Below are 12205 nucleotides of genomic sequence, written 5' to 3' on the forward strand. Positions count from 1 at the left end.
TACTTTGATGGTCTGCCTCCCGATCTAACGGCTGATGATAAATGTTCTGCCGTGGTCTGCCCGCAATCGGATCCCGACAAGATCTAACGGCTGATGATAAATGTTCTGCCGTGATCTGCCCGCGATCGGATCTCGACAAGATCTAACGGCTGATGATAAATGTTCTGCCGTGGTCTGCCCGCGATCGGATCCCGACAAGTTCGGATCTCCCTCCCCACGCTCCTGCAGTCCATGATATCGTTCTCACGATTCCCTCCTGGACCTGCGGGATTTCTCTCCTCCACGTCTCTTACACACCTCCTCCCGAACCCTCTATCCCGCCAGAGGTGGAGTGTGACGGGCGCAGATGGCGGCCACAAAAGCGCGCGGCTGAGGACGGCGTCGAACGGCGGGCATTATCGTCGGATCTTCCCGGCCAACCCCGCTCCTCTGCGAGCACCTGGCCGCCCCGGCTGCCTCCAGCGCCTAGCGGCACTCCGCCTCCACTGCTCCACCACTTCCTGGCCGCGCCCGAGCCCCCGCTGCTCCGCCAGCGCATGGCCACCCCGGCTTTGAGCTTTGGCGGCGTGTCCCAAGTCCCCACCATTAGCGGACAGGGCGATGACAAGGGCCGTCGGTAGTGCACGTGGGGAGGCGTAGAACGGAGGGGCGAGCTGCTAGGTACGCTGGACACGCCGCAAAAGCTGGGTACGCGATACACACTTCCGTTGCCAGGGACGTGGATAGCTGCTAGGTATGCTGGTGCTGCTGTTGCCGGTCTGATGTCGTTGCCGGGATAGTTGCAGATAGGTTGAATCTGGTACGCCATATCCATTACCCCAATCTTTTTACATCAGCAGCAACTGATTCCCCACATCTAACACACGTAGTCGCCATGGCCGACCTTCAGCGGAGCAACACAATGAAGGGTGGTGACAGGGGAGTAGGCGCGTGGCTGGGAGCAAGCCGGTGGGGCCCGTGGCAGATGCCTGCGGCGGGTGAGCAGTCGGCGCGGATAATAGCAACCATGCAGCATCAGGTTCCCCAGTGGGATGATATGCAACGGAGGTCAGGATATCAGATATATGCATGATGTTACTTGTTTTGGACAAAAATCATGGTATTTCGTTGGTTTTCTGATAAGAGAAATCACATGCCTTCCAAGTTCTAGCTTTTCGTGCAGGTAACATCGCTAGCTTCTGCCATATATTGGACCAGTGAAAGTCTCTGTGCTCACAACGTGTTCGACGAAATAACAATGGTGTTGTGCTTTTGAGGTCAGTCTCCAAAAGGGAGCATCTGCAGGCATGTAAGTTGCCGGACGCGGCGCTCTCCACATGCAGGAGGATTTATGGAAGAGGAAAACATGCATGGGAAGGGGCAGAGGGGGTTCTGCATCGCCTCCAGCAGCACCATATTCAAGGAATTCGTACAGCAGTGTTACCTCTTGCCTTCCAGTTTGCTTTCATGGTTAAACTCATGTTTAAATATATGGACGTGTCCTTTTGAATATGTAAATGTTACATCTCTGATAATTTGCATGGTATATCTAACCATTCTGCCCTTTCTTTATTATTTAGCGAAGGTAAGATGAAATTTACCTGTGTGTAGTGTAACATGTTATGTAGGTAGACCAGACATTCAGATTTGAAAACTGTTTGGCCATGGCCATACATTTAGCTGCTTGGAGTATATTACCTGCACAGGTTCCTTAGTTACATGGTTCCCAACTTCCCATTATGTATGGCAAAAGATCTTCACATTGACTAACGATGTTTAAATACATAAGAGAACATTCATATGCTGTTTTCCTACAAATCTAACTATGAACCCCAGAAGTGAATGTATGATCATTTCTTATTAAATCATTGAAGTGCTTGCTTTTCTCTCTGATTTTCTTTGTGTGACATATATAGAGTCGTCTTATAGTTATATTTGGCCTGAAACAAAATAATGTCCATTCACTCCAAACGACCAAACCTACAATTTTTGTTAGTGGAATTTTATGTTTGTCACAGTCGATACTAAGACATACTTGCATCAAACATATCATTTTTATATAAGGATATGCGCAACAAACAGTGTGTTGCAATCATTTTTCTATATATAGTCAGCACTGAGACACAACATGTGTACTCTCTTTGAAAGCAGGTGAACCAGCTGGATCTCTTTGTCAACGACTTTAATGGGGATGAGGTCAGGGCTGGAGCTGCATTTCCACTGCTCTCTCCAGCTCACAGCTGGTTATGCATGCTTTACCTTATATCTGCCCAGGTCTAATCCTTCACCCTTCCTCAGTCTCCTTATTTCTTGATGCTGGGGAATGCACTCTAGATGTTAGATGTAACAATTTCGTGGTCAATCAACCGTAATATGGTAAACTAGAAAGTGATATGAGTTTTTTTGATGCACTAGAAATATATGAAAACTGTTGGCCCAAAATCAGAGTGCTGCACTAAATTATTGGCCATTTTATCTCATGTTTTTGATGTTACTTGTCATGTATCAATTTTGTGGTCAATCAACTGGTAAAACACTAAATCTAGAAAGTTATATGAGTTCTTTTGATGCACTAGAAATATATGAACACTGTCGACCCAAAATCAGAGGACTGCACTTAATTATTGGCCATTTTGAATCATGGCTTTGATGCTAATTGTTCTACCATGAACATTCTCTTTTGCTAGAATTCCAACATTAATGTCTAAGCTGTGAATTGAAGTTGGGACCAACCCATTACTTGTAGAGATGAGCTAACCATGACACCAAAGTAACTGTTCTGTTCTATGTGTACATATAACTTCGTATGAATGATGCATGACAAAGTTCTCATATTTACATGCCTGAGTACAGTATGTCATATACCCAATATTTGTATAGTTCATGTTAAGTGAGTAAATATACATTTGACACCAAAATGTGTGGAAATCCCAAGTTCAATCTATTACTTTTACAAATATATTGATGATGAAGACAATATATATGAGTTATAACTGCATTTTTTGTTGATAATCTTCAGTGTAAACACTTTTCTTTTTTCTCAATTGCCAGATTTCATGCACTTTTCTCACGGTATAATAAAGAAACGCACCATCATGGAAGATGGCGGCTCAAGTTCTGTCTACACATGCATGATTACTATTCTTCGAGAAAAAAGGAACTGCTACTCACCCGCAATCGAGGTTTATGCTAAAGCATGAGTAAACCTATAGAAAATGTTCATGCCTACAAGGTACAAAGCAAAAGTATATGTACTCTCAAAGATTTTCATTTTCCACTCCATCAAGATTTGGTGCATCTGGCGATTTGTTTTTGTTACTGCTCATCTTGGTGCTTGTTTTGCTGCAGGTCAAAAAAGACGATTGTTGATGCAGCTTATTGCCGGCATATATTGATAGATTTTTAGTTATCTTACCTCTTCTTCTATAAGAATAGATCACTAATGCTAATGCAGCTTATTACGATCTTGTGTTGTTGTAGTATTTTCCCCTTATGCAGTAGGTGTCTCGCAAGCTTATTGTATGGCAAATAATGTGTGAGGTTTTAGATTCAGTAAATTTATTTCTGCTGCATCACTAGAATTGTTTTATCACTAGATGAACATGTATTTTCTTAAGAAACGCACGTGCATGCTAACTAGTGAGTACAAAAGAGAGAAATAGGATCGGGAGTTGGAGTTTAGACATCAGGATCGGGACAATCCATGGTTAACATATGCCCCTTAGGGCTTTGAGTGCGCTAGCCATATCAAGGAAGTACAGTATAAAAAATGTATCCACATTAAATTTATTGTCTATGTTTATCGATACTCTGTTGATACGTATCGGGACGTATCAACAACGAATTAGTATCGGATATGGTGTCCAATACAACTGTGATGGTTGGTGGTCATATCAGTGTTTTCGAGTAGTCAAGCGAAAATTTCTAATGGGGATCGAGCTCCATGGAGCCTGGAATTTGATAAATTCAAAAATTTAATTTTAGAGTTTCAAAAAATCTTTTCTACTCATAAAGATTGGGGTTGGTGGTGAGTTCACATTTAAGTCCAACGCCCTTTCCAAATAAACAAATACACACATCCTACATGTGAAACTAGCAACTTTCGAAGAGAAGTATAAACAAATGTATTTTACTCACATGTGAGATCAATCATAAATAAACAAATACACTACTTTCATGTGAGACTAACTTCTTTGTAAAAGGAACAAATAAAAAAGATAAAAATGTGACTTCAACTCAAAATCGATCTTGGTTTTAATTCTCTTTCCTACCTATTATGGTCATTTAAAATTCTCTGACGCTGCATATTTCTCACTGTATTTTTGCAATCTTTTCTAGTCGTAAATCAAGCAGCGGCATGCTAGTTATGAAATTCTATAAGCCAATGGTCTCGTAATTTTTTTACACCTGTACATAGGCATGTTTTCCACAATGTGCAAAGTTGCATGATGAAATACATTATGATGTGAGGTACACACAAAAAAGTATTTTTTAGATTAAAAAATCATGTATTTTTAGCACATGTACCATTCACCATAAAAAGTTCATGATTTTGTTACTTTTGTGTAGAGCACATAGCAATGTATTTCATAATGAAAGTGTACACACTTGTAGCCACCACCCCTATGTACACACGCATTTCTTTCCAGTTTTTTTCGAAAATTTGAAATGTGGTTTTTGAATTGCTCAAAATTTCGAGATCCATAGAGCCCGAGAGGATAAAGTCCACTCTCGGAGTCAAGCACGACATATATATTAAATTTACAACAATAAAATGCAGTTTTCTGGACTTCAATCAACCACGCCTTTTCCAACTAATTTTGTCCACCGAACGCGTTGCATCGCAGAGGGTCCATTCTAATCTTGTGCGGATATGAATATTGTCTACTTGTGTCACTGTTATCTGAATACTGTGAGGATACTGTGATCACACATCACAGTGATGCCCATCCTTCTGAATAAATGTCTGGACAACTCTCCAGAGGCATAAGCTAAGATTATTACCATCTCAAATTGCAGAAGCAGCGGGCAACCAGTGTCGATCACCCTCCAGATAAAAAACCCTAGAAAAAACACACCCCCAATCAAAAGGCGCACACGGATCATGCCGGATCCTGTCTGCGTGTCAGGAATCAGGAGACACGGTTTATATATACCCTCCAGCTCTGTCAGACTGTCACATACCACGTACACACGCGCATTGTTTATGAACCACTAATCGAGCCCGATTATACTAATCCGACGTGCTCATCCAGCCAAGCAAGCAGGCGCAGATAAACAGACTAAATAAGCCATGGATGGAGGCTTCGGGAGCTCCACATCGCCAACGGAGTACAATAATGGAGGACTGAGGTCACGGAGTTAGGTCAGCGACCGCTTTCGCCGCTGAATTATAAACGGAATCAGGCAGGCGCCATTAGTTTGGTTCGATCAGTGGTGCCGACTGATCCAGAGACAGCCTGGGTGTTTGTAATAAACTAGTCAGTGAAATAATGCTTGCATCGGCAGCATTGCTATCCTCTTTGGAAGCATCCAGCGATCTGCTCAGGATCAGGATTAAAAAAAGTGCATCTCTGCATCTGTAAGCAGATTGGAGGTTTATACTAGTTTATCCAGAGTAGTGAGGATCACACCCGGGATCCATGAAGTTACGTCAATCAGAGAAGCGGCATGTAAAGAATTGGTTCGTTCTCTGCCATGCGGACGTGAACATGCCGTCTGTCAGTGTGGAGGAAAGGGTTCAATCATGAATCGTGGCTGCATATATGGGCCATCATGTCAATCGGCTAATGTTTGTCTACTCACCATTTTCCCTGCATTTTTAAAGATGTTTACTACTCCCCCCTAAACTAATATACTTTTAGATCACTATACTACAGAGGAATGATAATTAAGTGAAAACAAGCAATACAGTTTATTTTTTGCGAGGAACAAGCAATACAGTTTAGAGAAGAAACTTATTTTGTCCCGAACAAGAGGAAGAAGAAGGAACTAATTCTTTCCCGATAGGAAAAGGAAGGAATTCAGAGTGTAGTTAATGAGACTGTGCACTTGTCCTGGAATCAACTTGCCCCTGATTGTTGAGTATATTGATTCATTAGGAAACATAAAATAGATCTTGTGTTGTACTTCAAGTTAATTATTGTACTTCTATATAGGCTCATGCAATACAACAAATATTTCATTAATCCGCTCTCTCCCTTCTAACATGATATCAGCCTAACCGATTCAACCCTAGCCGTCGCCCGCTGCTTCCATTGCGCGCTGCCTCAGGATGGTCAGTCTCCATGACCGTCGCCTTGGGCCGCGCCGCCGGTCGTGTTGACCGGGAGTCTTTTTTCCGAGCCCTTGCTCCGGATTTTTCTCACTCCCGCCGGTCATCTTAATCGGAGTTTTCTTTTTGGTTTTTCGATCTATGCTTGATTGCTTTGCATCGTCAGCCGCCGCCGTCGACTCCCGTGCGTCTATTCCGACACCATGGCGACCGGCCGGCTCCTTCCCGACCCGGCGGCCTCGCGCGTCATGTGGCCTCTCACGGCCCTCGTCTGTGCGCCGGCCCGTCCGTCGATCTATGCCGACCGTCACCGCCCTTTCCGACGGGAACACCTGCATCGTCTTCACCGGCGGCCTCGCGCCATGCGGCGGTCAATCATAGCCGCCGCTCGCGCGTCGGCCCGTCCGTCGATCTATGTCGACCATCACCACCCTTTCCGACGGGAACACCTGCATCGTCTCCGCCGACGGCCTCGCGCCATGCGGCGACCAATCATAGCCGCCGCTCGCGCGCCGGCCCGCCAATCGATCCACGCCACCTGCCTCCGCCTCGTCTGCATGGCGGCCCTGCGGGTTGCCTCGCTGGCCTCGTCCCTGCTGCGTCGGGTCGGCTGCGCCAGGCTCTTCGGCTGCCTCGAGCTCGGGCGTCACTGCTCCGTTGGTCGCTCGAGTCTCACTGCCCGAGCGCCGGCGTTGCTTTGGCGGCTGGGTGCCGGTGCTGACGCGCTCGTTCGCACGTCCTTCATCGTCGCCGGCTTCATCTTGGACTCCGTCGCCACCCACTTCCATCGAGCGGCGTCCCCGACCTTGCGCGCTATCGGATTGATCACCAGCCCGCCGCCGCGATCCGTCTCGTCTACGCCGTGAGACCGACCTAGCCCGTCGGTTGCATGTGCCTCCGCAGGTCCCATGAAGATTGTCCTCTAGTTCCGCGCGCCCCTCCGCCGATCGAGCAACGGGCTGGCGCGGCGTCGCCCCGTCGGGTCGCAGCGCCGTCACCCAGTGGTTCTCCTCGCGGCTGACTCGTGCGTCGCCGCGATACGCGGTCCCAGCCGCGGCCCCGAGGCCATCCCCGCGGTTGCACCGACCCGCGCTCTGCCGCTGCACCGCCACTTTTGGGCCGTAGCGCCGCGGCCTACGGTCCCTGCCGCCGCCCCGAGGTCTTCCTGCCATCGCCCCGACCTGCCCGCCTCTGTTGCATCGCCCCTTCGGGCCGTAGCGTCGCGGCCTGCGGTCCACTCCGCCGTCACCGCGCGTCGACCTCCCGTGGTATGCGCCGCGACGTCTCCCTTGGCGCGGGAATGTCACCATCCGCGCCGGTCTTCGTCACGCTGTCAGGGTTCTTCGCCTACTTCGAGCACCGCCGCCGCCGGGGATGTTGAGTATATTGATTCATTATTAGGAAACATAAGATAGACTAGGATTTGTCCTGCCTTGTCTTGTACTTCAAGTTAGTCATTGTACTCCTATATATATATATATCCACGAGGCTCAAGCAATACAACAAATATTCCACCAATCCCCTCTCTCCCTTCTAACATTGATGCTTCTTTAAATCAGCAAACCAATCAAGTACTCCCTCCGTCCTAAAATTCTTGTCTTATATTTGTCTAGATACGGATGTATCTAATAATACTAAAACGTGACTTTGATACATCCATATTTAGACAAATCTAAGACAAGAATTTTAGGACAGAGGGAGTAGTAAAAAGCATTCACTAGTCGGCAGTACGTAGCAGCATCTTCTCACAGTAGGCTAGATCCTTTCCGTAATTTTGACAGTCAGCACGTTCGATCTTTATCTGCAAGCGCGTCCAGCTCCAGCTTTCCGCCTACTCCTGGATGGCAGGGAGGGAGGAAGGAAAGATCGGCAGAGGGGATAGATAGATAAGCGTCTCGCGTGATCGATGATCGATGATCGATGCCTACCGTCGTTGCCGACGCTGAGGAATAGTATTTCTTTATACCCTCTGTAGTTCTGACCGATCCACGCACAGGTGTCAACCAACGGATCAGGGTTGTATATTTTTCATGGCATCTTGAGCGGGCACGCGCGTCCCGTTCCAGCACGAAACAACCCTGCACGGCTACGGCTACGTGCGCGCGTGCATGATTGGACGTCACGGATCCACCTGCACGTCGACCGAAGCCCCGACGATCAAATCGAATCGCAGTTGCACCAAGAAAATCGGAGACGAAAAGGAAACGAACGCGCGGTCGACGGGTCAGCACGCCATCTCTTCTGCTTCCGGGGACCTCGCGCACGCTCACGCTCGTGCAGCCGGCGCGCACAGGGGTAGAAGCACGCTGGCGGCGCTGCCACTGACTGCAGCGCCGCGCGGCTCACGGGCGAGATCCGGAACAGTTGTATCCGGGGCATATTCCTTGCCCCCGCGCGTGGCTGGCTGGACAGTGGGCGCACTTTCTTTTTCTCAGCCCATGGGCCATGACCGGATCTGGATAGGCCTGGATGGTCTGTCTTCTCGTGTCGGTTTTCTGCCCCGGTCGACGCCCGGGGACGAACCAACACCGATCGAGCTCGCTGGAATCTATCTATCTATCCGCGCGCATTTCCACATCACCTGTGCCATGCCATGCCATCTGAATATCTGATGGATCCGAAGCTGTAGGCAGCTCTTCAACAGAACACGTACCCTAGCACTGCACTTGCTTATTGCTTACTTAGTCTTCTCCACCCAAGACCTACCAACCCCCAACAACACGTACGTACGCCTAACACACACGCACATAACTCATCGTCGTCGTCTCATCATCGTCCTCATCGTCGATCCGTGGATCGGCACGACACGACTCATCCTTATCCACCACGTCCCCAACGCTCAGGCTCAGCTCGCGCGCACGAACGAACACCCCGCACCGCACCCGTACCACCACGCCGCCGGTCCCGACCCAGACGTGTCGCGACGGCACGGGCCACGCGCGCGGCCCCCTTCCCGAAACGGAACGCCCGTCCGTCCGCGTCAGCCGCCCCCGTCCAAGCGGCCTGACGTAAGCCATGACAGAAGCGGCGCCGCCGATCGGGGCTCCACGTGTCCCGGTCAGCCGGTCAGCGCCCGCACCACGTGTGCCCTGCCCCGCCCGGACCACACGTGTCGCGCCCCTCGCCCCCTATAAATCCCCCCCGCCTCGCCCGGAACAAGTTTCAGGCCTCCTCTTCTCCCTCCTCCCCAGAGCAGCAGCAGAGAAGCGAAGAAGAATTCAGCAGCAGTAGAATTCAGAGCCGCGGCGAGCTGATCCATCCATCCGACGGATCGACCGGAGATGAGCGGCGGGCAGGAGCTGAATCTGCCGCCGGGCTTCCGGTTCCACCCGACGGACGAGGAGCTGGTGACGCACTACCTCTGCCGCCGCTGCGCCGGCGCGCCCATCGCCGTCCCCATCATCACCGAGATCGACCTCTACAAGTTCGACCCCTGGCAGCTCCCAAGTACGTTCTTCACCAATCCTCCACGCGCTATATGTTTTAATCTTTGGAATTACTAAGCATGTTCTCGTGATCTGTTGTGCAGAGATGGCGCTGTACGGCGAGAAGGAGTGGTACTTCTTCTCCCCGCGGGACCGCAAGTACCCCAACGGGTCCAGGCCCAACCGGGCCGCCGGGTCCGGCTACTGGAAGGCCACCGGGGCCGACAAGCCCGTGGGCACCCCCAAGCCGCTCGCCATCAAGAAGGCGCTCGTCTTCTACGCCGGCAAGGCCCCCAAGGGCGAGAAGACCAACTGGATCATGCACGAGTACCGCCTCGCCGACGTCGACCGCTCCGCCCGCAAGAAGAACAGCCTCAGGGTAAGCACACCAGACCATCCATGCCAGCATCGATCGCAGCACTAATTCCAGTATCTTCTACTAATAAATCACCTTATTAATACTGTATTAATTAAAATGAAATCGCCGTAGATAGATTAGATCGACGGGAGATATTTTAGCGCGATATTCCCACGATATGCCAATTACGACGGCACAGTGGATTGTTGCTTTCGAGATGAATGGGCGGATAGGCGGCGCCCGTGGGTTTGGGCCGCGGGATTTCGCGGCGGATGGGCCAGGGGGGCCGCACCCCGTGCAACTTGCTCAATGATTCGCGCCGTGTGAATGCGTTCGATGCCATCACCTCCTCATCCCTTTCAGTTTGAGGGCCCATGATCCGTCCGGCCATGCGAGCCCATGCGACGGCGACGGCGCCGACGGGAACGCCGCTGTACCGGCTGAGAGCATCTCGGCAACTGGCCGACTCGAAAATGCTAAAATAACGAAGCTTTTCTAAAATGATTCGACTGGTATAGTTCGTCATGTGTGATCTGTGATCGTTTGTCTGACATGTTTGTGGTTTTGTTCCGTGCAGTTGGATGATTGGGTGCTGTGCCGCATCTACAACAAGAAGGGCGGCATGGAGAAGCCGGCGGCCGTGGACCGGAAGCCGGCGGCCATGGGCGGCTACGGGGGTGGCCCTGGGGCCATGGCGAGCTCCCCGCCGGAGCAGAAGCCCGTCATGGGGATGAACGCCAACGGCGGCGGCGGCGGCGCGCAGCCGTTCCGGGACTTCGCGGCGTACTACGACCGGCCGTCCGACTCGATGCCGCGGCTGCACGCGGACTCGAGCTGCTCGGAGCAGGTGCTGTCGCCGGAGTTCCCGGCCGGGGAGGTGCAGAGCCAGCCCAAGATCAGCGAGTGGGAGCGCTCGTTCGCGTCCGGCGGCGACCCCGTGAACCCGGCGGCCGGCTCCATGCTCGAGCCCAACGGCGGCTTCGGCGGTGACCCGCTCCTCCAGGACATCCTCATGTACTGGGGCAAGCCGTTCTAGGCAGCGAAGAAACCGATCGGTCGGTCGAAGCGAGTACCTCCTATCCTTGGCGTTTGGGGCGATGAAACGGGCGAGCCGCCATTGTTGACCTGATGAAGGGGAGATAATTTAAGAGGATATTAGACGGGAGATAAGACAAAATCAGGTGCTTGATGACGACGACGGCGAAGATCGGAAGGTGGCGGCGATGATACCGTGGGTCCCCGGCCTCTCACCAGCGTGACGTGACCGACGACGCCCAAGATGCTTCGAAGCGTTCGCCGCATTGCATCATCGGGCGGGCGGTCGTGCGCTAGCAAGCAAGCATGTGTGTGTGTGTGTGTGTACATACATGGAAAAAACATGATTGGTTCGGTGCGGGGTTGCTGTTTCTTGATTGGTTAGTTGCAAGGGTTTATTGATAAATTGATATATAGTACCATACCAGTGCTAGCTGTAGTCCGATGGTAGTGTAAGCCATTCATCAAATGACACCGAATAATATATTGTTCTTACCCCTCCACTTGCTGAGATGCCTAGAGAAAAATTCTTCCTCGCTGAATTAGGCGAGCTGCGGTTGGTGGTCTCGGAAGAAAAATTGGTGTGTAAACAGTGATTTTCTTGGCGTATTTACCTACTGCCAAAAAAACATGGTTCACCGACGTTAGCTAGCTGCATGCGCTCCAGCTGTGGGGGAGATAAGCTTCCGTACGGAGGAAACGTGTTTGTGGCCGCGCCTTCCAGGAAAGAGGAGGGGAAAACGTGACGGTAATCAGCGGCAGACTTTTAACCTTGGACGCACGTACGGCTGATGCTTTTTTTTAGCATCAATACAGACACAAGCGCTTATATACACGTGCATACACTCACCCCTATGAACGCACACACGCACATCTTATCCCTATGAGCACCTCCGAGAGACCGAGCCGGCATATCATCTTAAGATTTACGAAATTAACGTAGACGTCTCGTAGTCGATGGAAACATCTCCTCCTACTGAAAACGCATCGCCGGAAATCCTGAAATAAATTCAGAAATAATGCTAGCACTAGGATTTAAACCCTGATAAGTTGGGGATATCACTGTCCATCTAACCAACTCAATCACAAATTAATTCGCCGTACGGCTGATGCTTATCGGGGAAGACCATGTGC

The 12205-nt window shown here is 50.3% G+C and overlaps 1 protein-coding gene and 1 long non-coding RNA gene across 3 annotated transcripts; both read left to right on the top strand.

Annotated features, from left to right (window-relative positions):
• Positions 1-220: 220 nt before the first annotated feature.
• Positions 221-3554, top strand: LOC119269941. Of its 2 annotated transcripts, XR_005133851.1 has the most exons (5): positions 221-799; positions 890-1162; positions 1262-2253; positions 3031-3211; positions 3328-3554. It is a non-coding gene; the product is annotated as an uncharacterized LOC119269941 (long non-coding RNA). The 2 variants fall into 2 exon arrangements; XR_005133850.1 differs by having other exon boundaries at positions 890-2253.
• A 5852-nt stretch (positions 3555-9406) lies between these two features.
• On the top strand, positions 9407-11574 carry LOC119269942 (NAC domain-containing protein 48-like). Its single transcript, XM_037551890.1, has 3 exons — positions 9407-9700; positions 9783-10057; positions 10614-11574. The coding sequence occupies exons 1-3, from the start codon at positions 9535-9537 to the stop codon at positions 11070-11072; spliced, it is 900 nt and encodes a 299-aa protein (XP_037407787.1). The 5' UTR covers positions 9407-9534; the 3' UTR covers positions 11073-11574.
• Positions 11575-12205: the final 631 nt, after the last annotated feature.

This window comes from Triticum dicoccoides, chromosome 3A (assembly GCF_002162155.2).
Source record: "Triticum dicoccoides isolate Atlit2015 ecotype Zavitan chromosome 3A, WEW_v2.0, whole genome shotgun sequence".
NCBI lineage: Eukaryota > Viridiplantae > Streptophyta > Magnoliopsida > Poales > Poaceae > Triticum > Triticum dicoccoides.